Genomic DNA, 15,879 nt, shown 5'->3' with positions numbered 1-15,879 from the left:
TCAGAGAACCTATTTTTTATTTCATTTAAACTGGACTACATTAAAGCATTTTCATTGAAATTTTCATTTCATTTGAAACTTTCTAAAAGCTCAGCTGTATAGCCAACCAAAAAAACACAAAAAATAGTAAATTATGTGCCTGTCGAACCACATTGACAAAGCCCAAAGGATTCTGAAAATTATTGTCTGGTGTTGTCATTTCCCTTGTTCACAGGAATGTTCTTCTCTGTGAAAAGCACAATTGGGCTAAACGAAACTACTCCCAGGTGGTAACCAGTTAGATGACCACAGGTACCCAAATCCTGGCTACCAGATAATGTAGACAGCTGCTTATGGAACTATCACAATAACTGGCAAAGCAACACTGCTCTTTAGTCATCCTTAAAAACGTGCCTGTTAATGGCTCCTGAAGGAAGTTTTTGGGAACCCTGCTTAACCCCTTAATGACCGCAGCACTTTTCCATTTTCTGTCCGTTTGGGACCAAGGCTATTTTTACATTTTTGCGGTGTTTGTGTTTAGCTGTAATTTTCCTCTTACTCATTTACTGTACCCACACATATTATATACCGTTTTTCTCGCCATTAAATGGACTTTCAAAAGATACCATTATTTTCATCATATCTTATAATTTACTATAAAAAACATTATAAAATATGAAGGAAAAATGGAAAAAAAACACACTTTTTCTAACTTTGACCCCCAAAATCTGTTACACATCTACAACCACCAATAAACACCCATGCTAAATAGTTTCTAAATTTTGTCCTGAGTTTAGAAATACCCAATGTTTACATCTTCTTTGCTTTTTTTGCAAGTTATAGGGCCATAAATACAAGTAGCACTTTGCTATTTCCAAACCACTTTTTTTCAAAATTAGCGCTAGTTACATTGGGACACTAATATCTTTCAGGAATCCCTGAATATCTATTGACATGTATATATTTTTTTTTAGAAGACATCCCAAAGTATTGATCTAGGCCCATTTTGGTATATTTCATGCCACTATTTCACCGCCAAATGCGATCAAATAAAAAAAATTGTTCACTTTTTCACAAATTTTTTCACAAACTTTAGGTTTCTCACTGAAATTATTTACAAACAACTTATGCAATTATAGAATAAATGGTTGTAAATGCTTCTCTGGGATCCCCTTTGTTCAGAAATAGCAGACATATATGGCTTTGGCTTTGCTTTTTGGTAATTAGAAGGCTGCTAAATGCCACTGCGCACAATACGTGTATTATGCCCAGCATTGAAGGGGTTAATTAGGGAGCATGTAGGGAGCTTCTAGGGTTAATTTTAGCTTTAGTGTAGTGTAGTAGACAACCCCAAGTATTGATCTAGGCCCATTTTGGTATATTTCATGCCACCATTTCACCGCCAAATGCGATCAAAGTAAAAAAAAATGTTAATTTTTTCACAATTTTAGGTTTCTCACTGAAATTATTTACAAACAGCTTGTGCAATTATGGCACAAATGGTTGTAAATGCTTCTCTGGGGTGCCCTTTGTTCAGAAATAGCAGACATATATGACTTTGGCGTTGCTTTATGGTAATTAGAAAGTCGCTAAATGCTGCTGCGCATCACACGTGTATTATGGCTAGCAGTGAAGGGGTTAATTAGGTAGTTTGTAGGGAGCTTGCAGGGTTAATTTTAGCTTTAGTGTAGAGATCAGCCTCCCACCTGACACATCCCACCCCCTGATCCCTCCCAAACAGCTCCCTTCTCTCCCCCACCCCACAATTGTCCCCGCCATCTTAAGTACTGGCAGAAAGTCTGCCAGTACTAAAATAAAAGTTTTTTTTTTTTTTAAAAGAAAAAAAAAAAAAGCATATTTACATATGCTGTGTTTAGGATCCCCCCCTTAACCCCCAACCTCCCTGATCCCCCCCAAAACAGCTCTCTACGCCTCCCTCTCAGCCTTATTGGGGGCCATCTTGGGTACTGGCAGCTGTCTGCCAGTACCCATTTTGAACAATCAAATGTTTATTATTATTTTTTTTTAATTTCTGTAGTGTAGCTCAATCGCCCCCCACCCCCCCACCACCTAAATCACACAAGGGCTTTTTTATTTATTTAAATTTTGTCCCACTTTGTGTTTTGGGGACACATTTTTTCCGTAGTGTAGCGGTTCCCACCCGCTCCCTCCCCGTGCACGCGCCCGCCCCCGCCCCCTCGTGCACGTGCGCATGCCCGCGCGCGCCCCCGGACTCCCCCGCCCACGATCCCGCCCCCCTCCACATGACCAGGGCCATCGATGGCCGCCACCCACCTCCCATACCGGCTCCCACCCACCAACGATACCGGCCATCGATGTCCGGTGCAGAGAGGGCCACAGAGTGGCTCTCTCTGCATCGGATGGCCGTGAAAGGTTATTGCAGGATGCCTCCATATCGAGGCATCACTGCAATAACCGGAAAGCAGCTGGAAGCGAGCAGGATCGCTTCCAGCTGCTTTCCACACTGAGGACGTGCAGGGTACGTTCTCAGGCATTAACTGCCTTTTTTCTGAGGACGTACCCTGCACGTCCTCAGTCGTTAAGGGGTTAAAATATATGCAGTACTTTACAAAATCATTTTCAGTATTCTCCTTCTTTAAGTGACTTGTAATTAGTGAATATTTAGGGGCAATATTTGTTGTCACACAGCTCTTATTTTTGACTCTTTTGTAGATATAGATTGTGTATTGGAAGAAGTCGGCATTAAAACAAATTTTTTTACAGACAGGAGACTGGACGTGGCTGAAAGAGTTTTATCAAAGGCTAATGGATCAAAAATGGCAGAGGAAAAAGAAGAGTAAGGAGCACTGGTACCAGAAAGCTATCCTCTCTAAATTTTTATATTACAGGTATTTAAAAACAAAAGCGGGAAATAAGGGGAGAAATTAGGTTTCACGCTTCTAATACAAATCTAATATTAGAAGCTGAATCCGATACGAATTGGTAGCCAGTTAGTGCCAAGCAATAGCACTTTAAACCTATAAAAATGTTTAGTTTTAACTTAAAGGGACACTAAACTCAATTTTTTTTCTTTTATGATTCAGATAGAGCATGCAATTATAAGCAACTTTCTAATTTACTCCTATTATCATTTTTTCTTCATTCTCTTGCTATCTTTATTTGAAAAAGCAGAAATCTAAGCTAAGGAGCCTGCCTATTTTTGGTCCAGCACATGGGTTGCGCTTGCTGATTGGTGGCGAAATGAACCCACCAATCAGCAAGCACTATCCAGGGTTCTGAACCAAAAATGGGCCGGCTCCTTAGCTTAGATTCCTAGAGCACTGGTTTTCAAACCTGTCTTCAGGCCGCATTTTGAGGATATCTGAACTGGAGCACAGGTGAAATAATCAGCTGATTAGTAAACATGGTTATTTACATGCTCTCATCTAAGGTAGTCATAAAAACCTGGCCTGTTGGGGAGGCCTGAGGACAGGTTTGAAAACCAGTGCTCTATCTGCATCATGAAATTAAAAAAATTGGGTTTAAAGTGTCTTTGTAATGCAAATGTTATATGCTCTTATTAGTAAGTGTGTGTGCCCTGTTGTATTAGTAAGCCTGGATAACTATGAGTTTATGCCCCAGTGGTTATGGGAACACAGTATTTATAACGGTTGCTATAGATACGTGGATGCTGGTGGTGTAACCGTGAGTATGGATGGATACTTTGTGTACCGCATTCTGCTTCTGAGACGTTGTGGATGTTATAAGTTTGTGAATATGAATAAACATTTAACACAGCACGACTGACCCGTAGTTTGGATATTGTGGTCTGGTTTACTACATGCTGTGGTTAAACTGGATAAAAGTTTTTGGGACTTAAAGTGAAGGTCCATTTTGATGAATTAGAGTGCCCTTGTTTTTAATTGGTTTATTAAAAACCGGGCACTAATTCATCAAAATGGACCTTCACTTTAAAGGGACATTCCAGCCAAAATTTAAATCCACATGGATGCATTTCAGTTTTGAATAGAAGCATTTTTGTAATATACATATATTAGCAAAAATGTGTCTTTTAAAAGCTATGGCTGTTTCAAAAGTGTATTTAAGTATGCACCGTGCTCCAGCATTTTATACACAGCACTTGCGCAGAGAGCCTAAAGTGCTAGTACCATCTACTAATCACTCAATTTGTTATTTGTTTACATGATACAAGCCTCACTGGTCTCTGAGCAGCTGCAGTATTTAAAATGCTGGTGCACTGAGAATATCTAGCTATGCTTCACATGCACGTGCAGAGAAAAATGCTAACACTAAAACAGTAATAACTTTTACTAGAAGCATTTTTGCCAATATATTTATATTGCACATATGTTTCTATACAAAGATCTAATTCATCTATGTGCATTTACATTTTGACCGGAATGTCAACTTTATTCACTGCTATTGTATGCATAGATTCTCAGGTTAACCCACCTTGACATTATCCACTTATTTTAGGTGGAGTCTGTGTGTGTCTGGGTGTTGCAGGTCTGAAATTAATTTACAGTTGACTAATAGTATGTGCACAGCTGCTGGCCTTGTATGAGTTTAGTTATGTTATTCAATAGGTATTATTACCTTTTTATATTGGGCTGTTTGGCATATATTTGTTTAGACTCATTTACAAGTTGACACTTTTAAAACCTTTTAATGAATTCATTTTTCTTATTAATATATTTTTCAGTAAAAGAGTTCTGTATTCTCTCTCTTCCAGGCTTCTCTATTAATATACCTTGTATCTATTGTTTGGGTCTTTAAAAATAATTTATTTAGGATGTGCACCATATAAGAAAATGTTTTTATTTGTGTGTGTATGTGTATATATATACCCTCTGGGAACCTAACCATGGGTCCCACCCCCACGACATGCTTTTAAAGGTTCTCGGACAGACCGGACTGTTTTCAGACAGACATTTGTCTGTCAGATTATTATCCGTCGCACACACATTCTGTCATAGAACCTTTAAAAGCACGTGGGGCTGGGACGGGACACATGGTTAGGTCCCCAGAGGCGAGGCTCTGATTAGAACAGAACTCTCTGGAGCGTGCCCTCGGTTTTTATTGCATGATCCATTGCTCATTGGGTGATAGAGGCAGCTACCGGAACTCCAATAATAAACAGGCAAAAGGCTCCACAGATCTGACAAGAAAATGTAGGTTTAGCCTTCACATAGCTTTGTTTAGATAGAACAAAGAAAATAGTTGCGTCCAGTGTCCCTTTAAGCCAGTGGTCTTAAAGTACCGGCCCTGGGGACATATGCAGCCCTCAAGATATTTAACTTGGCCCTCCCTTGTTTATTAGGTATATCCAGTTACTTAGTTTTTTGTTTTCTTCAGCATTAATGGTGATGATGCAGCTGAACCAGTTCCTCCTACTCCAAGTGAACCCAGAGGAGCCCAGAATCTGAGTTCTCCTACAGAAGCTGAAAGTGTTGCTTGGCCCGCACCCTTTGAAACATTATCTTCTGTACCAGATGAAGGAGGAGCTTCCAACCAGGTGAATAAAATATTTACTGTTCTATAAATAATAAAACTCCAAGAATAATGTTTGTATCTCTGAGACTATCCTTTAATGTCATTAATGGTTACATATATTTATTTCATGTAAGTGGCAAGAGTCCATGAGCTAGTGACATATGGGATATACATTCCTACCAGGAGGGGGCAAGTTTTCCAAACCTCAAAATGCCTATAAATACACCTCCCACCTCACTCATTCCTCAGTTTTACAAACTTTGCCTCCTGTGGAGGTGGTGAAGTAAGTTTGTGCTTGATTTCTTCTATGATAGACGCTTCTAAGCATTTTGAAGCCCAATTCCTCTGAGTACAGTTGATTTCATGGTTTCACTCATGGGAAATCTTTTCAAATGCTCTCTGTTATCGGTCGTAGGGATTCATTCTCTACCTCCCTTTTCAGATTGACGATATACTCTTATACCATTACCTCTGCTGATATTTTTCAGTACTGGTTTGGCTGTCTGCTATATGTGGATGGGTGTCTTTGGTAAGTGTGCATAATTTTTTAAGACGCTCTCAGCTATGGTCTGGCGCTTTATGTTATATTGTAAAGTTTTAAATATATGTGTTTACTTATATTTGCCATGAGTCAGGTCTATGTATATTTCCCTTTTGCAGTCTAGCAGTTTCAGTATGAGTATCATGTTTTAGAAAGTTTATTTAATTTTTTTTTCTTACCTGGGGTTTCAGTCTTTTTTTCCAATTTGACTTGTTTTTCCTTAAATTTTCGCGGGCAAATCTAGGCTCGCGTGGACGCAAAATGCTGTTATGTATTGCGTTATTCTTGGCACAAAAATGTTTTGATGCGTAGTTGCGCCTATAGTGGCGCAAGTTTCATAATTTCCTTTGTCTTTGTTGACATTAGTTGTTTTGGCGCAAAGTCGCGCTTGTTATGACGCGAGTTGTCATTTCCTGGTGTTGGTTTGGCACCAAACAATTTTCACTTTTTGTGTGGTGCGTCATACTTGGCGCCAAAAATGTGTTATTTTACCCCACTTCCTTTTATGCTTCTTGCTCTCTTTATATTATAGGGAGCTATGCTGTTTGTTTTTTGCCTATTTTTTTTAGCATAAGCATTTTTTCCCATTCCTGAAACTGATATATGGTAATTGAATATTTTGTTTAAATGTTAATTTTTTCCGTTTACATTTTGAAAGATGTCTCAGACTGATCCTGACTATGATGTTACTGTAGAAACTAAGATGCCCTGTACACATTTCTTCAACAAGCTAAGTGTGTTTTTTATTGTCAAGCTGATTTTATTCTCTTCAGCTCAATTATGTGGCATTTATTTATCTTATTTCATGCTGATAATGTTTCTATATGTACAAATATATTTACTGTTTTTAATTTTTCAGTTTAATGTACCTGATTAATTCTGCAGATTTCACATGTTATTACTGCAATCATAAGAAGGCTATGACTGTTTTTGTGTCTTCAAATAAATTTAAAAGGTCTTTCCAAATTTGTTATAAGATTTAATCAATTTTGTTTTGATCGACAGCATACTTAAATTTATTCTACTGATAAGGGTTTCTTCGGTTCAAAGGATCCTGCATCGGAGACTGTATTTGTCAAATCTTTTTTTTATTTTTATAATTCTAGATGCTATCTATGATATGTTTGCTAGAATAGTTTAAACCTGATTCCTTTTTGGGAATGTACTACTAGTTCTATGGAAGTTAGTACTTATTTTCAGGATCTTTTTAAATTTCAATCTTACCTTTTAAAGAGCATATTTACATACTGTTTATATTCCTTGTTCAGCTATATCTATGACTGACATTGCTGCTCTCTCAACTTTATTGTTGGACAGTTAGTATAAGCAGTTTTCAGATATATTCATTTTATTTATGATACTATATTCGTTCACGTTGTCATTTAAGATTAATTTCAAATCTATGTTTTTAGCTTTTCTATTTAGAAGAGCTTCATGGTTTTAATCTTGAATTTTGACATGGTCTAAATATATTTTATTATCTCTATCTTGTTAGGATAATTTGTTTTGATTTCTATTATCTCCTCTATATCTAGAGGTAAAAGAGTTTTTTTCTGCCCTAGTTTTTGACTGGTGATGTAGATTAGTTGTTAAGTGCCCTGACTACAAAAGCTTGCTCTAAGATCCAAGGGTCACAGGTTCATATCCGGCAGGGTCGATGCAGCCCTTTGGCCTTTTGAGGTCAATAAAATGTGTACCATTTATTTGAATAATAATAGCTATTACTATTTCAGCTGCCAATTTGGTTAACTCTGAGCGCCAGCGCTGAAAAAGCGTTTTCTTGGGTCCTACTAGGAGAAAAGCGCTATACAAATACTAGTTATTAAGACTGCATGAAGGTGCGGTTCTCAAACCAGTTCTTCTGGTGGGGGGCAGATTAAGTTATTTTTGGATGGATTTAGTCCAAAGTCTATTGAATATTATTCTTAGGGTTTTGAATAGATTTTTAGAATGAGACCTATGGGAACATTATTTCTTTCTCATGTTTAAATACACTCTGTGACGGTTCAGGTTTTTTCTTAAATATATTTCAGAACTGGAATTTTTTTCAGGGGTGTTTGTACCAGTTCCTTAGCAGGAACAGGGTTTGGGTTTCTATTCAAATCTATTCTTTGTCCCAAAGAAGAGAGATTCATTCAGACTAATCTTGGATCTGAAAACTTTAAATCGTTTTTTGAGTCAAGATGGCGACTATAAGGACTATTATGCCTTTTGTTCAGCAGGGTCATTACATGTTCACAATAGTTGTACGGGACGCTTATCCTCACATTTCAGTTCATTCAGACCACTTTTGGTTTCTGAGATTCTCTTTTCTAGGTAAGCTTTACCAATTTGTCTAGCGACAGCTCCAAGAATCCTTTAGAAGGTTCTTAGTGCCCTTCTATCTGTAATCAGAGAGCAGGGTATTGCAGTGTTTTCCTTATTTGGATGATATCTTGGTACTAGCTCAATCCTTTCATTTAGCAGAATCTCACACAAATCAACTAGTGTTGTTTCTTCAAAGACATGATTGGAGGATCAATTTACCTTAGTTTCGTGATTTCTCAGGCAAGGGTCACCTTTTTAAGTTTCCAGATAAATTCAGTGTCCATTACTCTGTTTTTAACAGTCAAGAGACTGAAATTAGTTTTAGCCTGTCTAAACCTTCAATCTCTATTATTCTCTTCAGTGGCTATGTGCAGGGAAGTTTTTAGGTTTCATGTCTGCAGCATTGGACGCAATCCCCTTTGCTCGTTTTTCTTATGAGAGCTTTGCATGCTGAATCAATGGTGCAGGGATTAATTTTAGGTATCACAGTTGATGTACTTAAATCCCAACACTCAACTCTATCTGACTTTGGTGGTTAGACCATCATCATATTATTCAGGGTGCCTTCTTTGTTCGTCCTTCCTGGACTGTATTCTTACGGATGCAAGTCTTACAGGTTGGGGAGCTGTCTGGGTTTTGCTGACAGCACAAAGGGTTTGGAACCCTCAAGAGGGGAGGTTACCAATCATTATTTTAGAACTCTGTGCTGTTTTCAGAACTCTTCAGGCTTGGCCTCCATTTAAGAGAGAATGTTTCATTTGTTTTCAGACAGACAATATCACAACTGTGGCATATATCATCAGGAAGGGACTCGCAGTCCTTTAGCGATGAAAATTAGTATTTTGAATACTTTTTGGGGTGGAATTCAACTCCTGTCTAATTTCTGTGATTCATATCCCAGGTATAGACAATTGGGAGGCAGATTATCTCAGCCGTCAGACTTTACATCCAGGGGTGTGGTCTCTCCATCCAGATGTGTTTTTCAGATTGTACAGATGTGGGGCCTTCCAGAAATAGTTGATGGCCTCTCATCTAAACATGAAATTTCCCAGAAATTTTCCAGGTTCAGAGATCCTCAGGCGGAGATGGTGGATACGTTAGCAGTTTCTTGTTTTTTTTCAATCTGCTTACATTTTTCCGCCTTTGGTTCTTCTTTCAAGGGTGATCTCTAAGATCACAATGGAACAGTCTCATGTGTTTCTGGTAGCACCAGCATGGCCTCACAGGTTTTGGTATGTGGATCTTGTCCGGATGTCCAGTTGCCAGCCTTGGCCACTTCCTCTAAGGCCAGACTTTCTGTCTCAAGGCCGTTTTTCCATCAGGATTTCAAATTGTTAAATTTCAAGGTATGGAATTTGAACGCTTAGTTATAGAGGTGTGTCTGACTCAGTGGTTAACACTATGTTACAGGCTCGTAAATCTGTTTTAAGAAAGATTTATTATCGGGTTTGGAAATCCTATATTTCATGGTGTTCTTTTCATAAATCCTCTTGGCATTCTTCGAATTTTATAGTTTCTTCAGGATGGTTTGGATAAGGTTTTGTCTGCAAGTACTTTGAAGGGACACATCTCTGCTCTTTCCGTTTTATTTCATAGAAAGATTGCTAAACTTTCTGATATTCACTTTGTTCAGGGTTTGGTTCTTATCAAACCTGTTATTCAATTAATTTCTCCTCCTTGGAGTCTTAATTTGGTTTTAAGGATTTTGCAGGCTCCTCCTTTTGAGCCTATGCATTCTTTGGATATTAAACTACTTTCTTGGAAAGTGTTGTTCCTTTTGGATATCTCTTCTGCTACAAGAGTTTCTGAGTTATCAGCTCTCTTCTGAGCCTCCTTATCTGATTTTACATCAAGATAAAAGCTGTTTTGTGGACTTAATTCAAATTTCTTCCTACTATTGTGAATTCTATCAACATTAGTAGGAAAATTGTTGTTCCTTCTTTGTGTCTTAATCCTAAGAATTCTCTGGAAAGATATTTACATTCTTTGGGTTCCAGAATGACTTCTAGTCTATTTGTTTTTTCTGGTTCCTGGAAAGGTCAGAAAGCCTTTGCTATTTCTTTGGCATCTTTTTTTTTTGATTCACAAAGCTTATTTGGAGGCGGGCAGTCTCCGCCTCAGAGATTTACAGCTCATTCTACTAGATCAGTCCTTTCTTCTTGGGCTTTTTAAGAATGAAGCTGCCATTGATCAGATTTGCAATGCAGCAACTTGGCGTTATTTGCATAAATTTACAAAATTTGATGTATTTGTTTCTTTTGAAGCAGTCCTTGGTAGAAAGGTTCTTGAGGCAGCTTTCTCAGTTTGATACTACTGCTTACGATTTGTTTTTTGAAGTTTATAAGAAAACTTAATTATTGTTTGGATTTAATTTCTCAGCGGAAATAGCTGTTGTTATTTTATCCCTCCCTCTCTAGTGACTCTTCTGTGGACTTCCACATCTTGGGTATTTTATCCCATACTTCACTAGCTCATGGACTCTTGCCACTTACATGAAAGAAAACATAATTTATGTAAGAACTTACCTGATAAATTAATTTCTTTCATAGTAGCAAGAGTCCATGAGACCCACCCTCTTTTGTGGTGGCTATGATTTTTTTTAATTTTTTTTTGTATAAAAGCACAATATTTTTTCCAGCTCCTCCTTCTTTTTTTTTTTTTTAATGCTTTTTTACTCCTTTTTACACTTCACTACTTGGCTATTCGTTAAACTGAGGAATGAGTGAGGTGGGAGCTGTATTTATAGGCATTTTGGGAAACTGTGCCCCCTCCTGGTAGGAATGTATATCCCATACGTCACTAGCTCATGGACTCTTGCCACTATGAAAGAAATTAATTTATCAGGTAAGTTCTTACATAAATTATGTTTTTGCTTGATTTTGTAAAATTTTTTTTATTTTTTTTACAGAGAGAATTGAACTGTTTTATTCTTTTTAATTAAAGATCTTTTTGAAGAATATTTAACTAGTGCAAACATTTATATTACAAGTAGAGGTGCTGCTTTAGGTAGTTTGTTTTTATCATGACGGCACAGTGGGATAACCTATAGCAGGAGGGGGAAGCCTTTTTGAGAGCGTAACTAAATTAGCAATAAGTCTTCCAAGATTTTTCACCCTTGTCCTAAAGTTAGAAAAAAAATTAGAAATGCCCACTCTTAATGTACAATTGATTTCTTTTGTAATTAATAAATTATTTCTTTGTACTTACGTTAACATCGTCTTTATTTGTAATGCACCAGATTTTGCAGCACTCTTCATGGGGTGCAGTAATAGGGAAGATAGGAAAGGCAGACTGGGACAGAAGGATTACAGGCCCTTGCGCTCTAAAGAGTTTACTGTTAGACATAAGATAGGATACGCACAAATGATGTATATTAAGTAGGTCGTAGCTTATTTGTAATGATTTCTTTCTTTATAAAGGGACATTTCTGTTTGCCATACTGCTGGCAGATTGTTAGTTGCAGCTATGTTGATATAAGGGAAATGTTGAAGTTATTTATATATTTTTGACTGCTCTGTTTATGATTCAGTCCCATGAAGTGACCCTGCATCAAGGTTAAATATAGCCTGGAAGTACTGAATTAATTTATCATAATAACCCAGTGCCATAGTCCTGAAACAATAAGCTGACATTTCATCTGAATAAGAACTATGTTATAATTACCATTATCTCTATACGTGATCAGTGCAATGTGCTATGGTTATTTACTTTACGTAACATCCATATCTAACATGACCCAGCTAATCTTAAATTGCTTCTTGTTCCCTCTTCATCAAGTAGAATCCTGACTTGTACAGATCATAACTGGTACTTAAATGGACGTGAAAGTCCAAATTAAACTTTCATGGTTCAGTCAGAACATGTCATTTTGGGAATTTAGATAAGAGAAAAAAATGTTCTTTGATCTAATTTTTTTTTCATTCTGGTTTTAAAAGAAAATTATTATTTCTTTCCAATGGCATGGAGAGTCCACAAATCCATTTAAGAAAAATTATTATTTTTTGTTGCCCCTTGGTACTCTGCATAATGCATAAGTCCGCAATGGTTTGTGTGTGTGTGTTGTATGAGAGAGAGTATGTGTATGTATGTGTATGTATATGTGTGTGTCTCTATTACCTTTTACAACATTCTGAAAGTTTGACTACAATCAGGAATAATGTACACAATCATTTTAGTCACTTTGCCATTTGACATTCTGTATAAAACAAAATAAGAGTAATAAAAATAATTCCAACAAAGTTAAAGGGACAGTCTAGGCCAAAATAAACTTTCATGATTCAGATAGAGCATGTGATTTTAAACAATTTTCCAATTTACTTTTATCACCAATTTTGTTTTGTTCTCTTGGTATTCTTAGTTGAAAGCTTAACCTAGGAGGTTCATATGCTAATTTCTTAGCCCTTGAAGGCAACCTCTTTTCAGAATGCATTTTAACAGTTTTTCACCACTAGAGGGTGTTAGTTCACGTATTTCATATAGATAACACTGTGCTCGTGCACGAGAAGTTATCTGGGAGCAGGCACTGATTGGCTAAACTGCAAGTCTGTCAAAAGAACTGAAATAAAGGGGAAGTTTGCAGAGGCTTAGGTACAAGATAATTACAGAGGTTAAAAGTATATTAATATAACTGTGTTGGTTATGCAAAACTGGGGAATGGGTAATAAAGGGATTATCTATCTTTTAAAACAATAAAAATTCTGGTGTAGACTGTCCCTTTAAAACCCAAAACATTTTAATGTCTATTTCACTATTTGACTTCTTACTTGTTGCAGGTTCTTGAGGGCTGGAGTTATCCTTTTATACAGGCGTGTTCAAAGCAGTCAGCTTTATTTCAGAAAAGAAAAAGGATTGCCCTTCTTTGTTTATGTGCCCCCCTCTCCTTGCTTTAAGACCTTGGAAGAGCAAACAATTATTACATAACACTATACATTGTGCTGAGTTCAAATACAGATTTTAGCCTTAGTGTTTAAAGGGACGTAAAGTGCAACAAGAAAAGTCTCTAGTGCATGACAATGTTTTGTAAAACACAGTTAAACACAAGCTGTAGTTCAATTACACCCACAGAATAAACATACAGTTAAATTCAGCTTTAGTGTAGCAATGCACTACAGATCCTGAGCGGAACACCGTTATACAGAAGCAATAAGAATGTTCTCTAACACGTTAGAACATTTGTATTGCACTTTTATATTCCTTTATACAGAAAAGCTTTTGTTTCAAACAACAAGTTAGAGATTTATTACATTGTGCCGCTATATCTGTTACCCTACATCAGTGTTTCTCAAGCGCGGTCCTCAAGTACCCCCAACAGGCCAGGTTTTCATTATAGCTGAATCAGTGCACAGGTGAAATAATCAGCTGATCAGTAACCATGGTTATTAACCAGCTCTCACCCATCAGCTGATTATTTCACCTGTGCACTGGTTCAGCTATAATGAAAACCTGGCCTGTTGGGGGTCCTTGAGGACTGTGATTGAAAAACAGTGTCCTACACTACCCATTCTATGATTTTGCTTGGTTTTATATTTGTAACAAACCTATATCTTAAAGGGACATAAAACTCAACTTTTTTCTTTTATGGTTCAGATAGAGCATACAGTTTTAAACACCTTTCCAGTTTACTTCTAATTTGCTTCATTCTCTTTGAAAAGAATACTTGGGAAGTCTCAGTAGCAACAATGTACACTTCCCTCTGACTGGACTCCACAGGGAGAGGGTTGACACAAATAAAGCAGCAAGGATAGATTAAAGGGACATAAAACAAGTTGGGATAGAGACAAAATATAATATGTACTTTAATTACTTTACCTGCAAATTTATGCTGCAGTGCATCACCATTAACCCTTTCTTTTTAGTTTCTGAATTGTAAAGCTCTATCTCCCCACACACATTTCCTTCTATGGCTGTATCTATATCTATTGTTGTTTTGGTAGAATGCAAAAGTGAATAGGGATTATCTGCTGGAGCATGCCTAGAAGCTGTGAACTCAGTTGAGATACAATGCCTGTGTCTAAACACTAAGGGGGTGTGGAGTAGACTGCTCCAGACAGCACAGCTTTGTAACAAATTTAGCTTATTTTTGAAAATTATTTTAAAATACTTGCCAGCAATTTTTAAACATTTTTTTTATGCAAAATATTAATTTTACTTAAGTTGCCCTTTTAGGATATGCAAAGATCTCAACATGTTTTATGGCACTTTAAATACTTTAATTTTAAATTTTAACTTTAAATGTGTTGCTTATCAGCGGTACCACGTTGGTGTTTTAAGGGAGACGTTCCAACTGTTTTGCACGTTTTTATGTGATTTTTTTTATTTTGGGTTCATTTATCCTTTTAAATCACTTTACCATGATCTCCGAGTTGGCTCATAAACAATTGTTGTAGGATAAGTGCAGCTTATGGACTTATTTTTAAACTTTGATACGTTTTGCATCTGCATTTTTTAATATTTGTCTTTTTGGTAATGAAAAGTGCAATCTCTTTTCTAGGGTCTTAAAAATGATTTTGTCAGAAATATTCTATGGACTTTTGAAGACATCCATATGTTGGTAGGCTCTAACATGCCTATATTTGGAGGGGGGCGGTACCCAGCTGTAAGCTTGCGTCTCAGGTGAGCAAGTAAAACTGTAATTTCTTTGTATCGCATCATCACAGTTTTAACTTTAATCAGCATGCTAAGCACAATTGTTTTTCAGTTGCCAAGCTCCACCCACCACTTGCCATATTTGGATAATTCAGTCTGGACATGTCACTGGTCTAGGCTAGCCACTTTCAGACTTATGTTATAGGCTAAAGGCATTAAAAAAAAATTCCAAAGTTGTTTTGCTGAACATAATTAAGGGCCACTAAAGGCAAAATTAAAGCTTCATGATTCAGACAAAACATAAAATGTAAAAAAAACTTTGCAATATACTTCCATTATCAAAGCGTGCACATTCTTTTTATATTCACACGTTCTGAGGTTTCAGCTTCTACTGAGCATGTGCAAAAGTGCACCGTGTGTATATATATATATATATATATATATATATATATATATATATATATATACATATACATTTTGTGATTGGCTGATGGCTGTCACATGATATGGGGAGGAAAAACTGGATTAATTTGCCATAAAATATTCTACTGCTTATTTTAAATTCATACTAAGTGCAATTGCATTGTCTTTATATTGTGTATGTGTCAATTATTCTGTGTATTTGTCAATTATTTAATGCTGTTGTATTAAGTGGTTTTTAAAACAGCAAAAAAATGCAATATTTTGCACTCAACTGATTGATACCAGCACACGCAGAGCATGCTTCCATAGGCTCCAATGGGAGCCGTGTTCTCATGCCTTGTCTCACTAGCGCAGCTAAGGATGTGTCGTGCAGCAAATTGTAAATATATAAGCATATGCATATTTACTGAGAACACACAGTTCCCATAGACTGCTATGTAAAGGCAGTTTTCAGTGCTGTTTTTTTTTCTAACACCTGCCAAGTTTAAACCCTCATAACTGCTTATTGCAGTTCTTTTAAAATAAGATGCTGGTGTGTTAGAAATTCTTAAGTGGTCAACATTGTTAGG

General features: G+C 36.8%; 1 protein-coding gene across 1 annotated transcript in view; it reads left to right on the top strand.

Annotated features, from left to right (window-relative positions):
* Positions 1-15,879, top strand: part of EDRF1 (erythroid differentiation regulatory factor 1) — a 287,034-nt gene that overhangs the window by 15,006 nt on the left and 256,149 nt on the right. The window contains exons 5-7 of the mRNA XM_053692524.1: positions 2,725-2,849; positions 5,317-5,476; positions 14,793-14,914. Of these exons, the coding sequence (XP_053548499.1) occupies positions 2,725-2,849; positions 5,317-5,476; positions 14,793-14,914 (407 nt within the window). The remainder of the gene's footprint in view (positions 1-2,724; positions 2,850-5,316; positions 5,477-14,792; positions 14,915-15,879) is intronic.

The sequence above is a fragment of the Bombina bombina genome, chromosome 9, assembly GCF_027579735.1.
Source record: "Bombina bombina isolate aBomBom1 chromosome 9, aBomBom1.pri, whole genome shotgun sequence".
In the NCBI taxonomy this organism is placed as follows: domain Eukaryota; kingdom Metazoa; phylum Chordata; class Amphibia; order Anura; family Bombinatoridae; genus Bombina; species Bombina bombina.
This window is presented reverse-complemented; position numbering and strand designations above follow the sequence as displayed.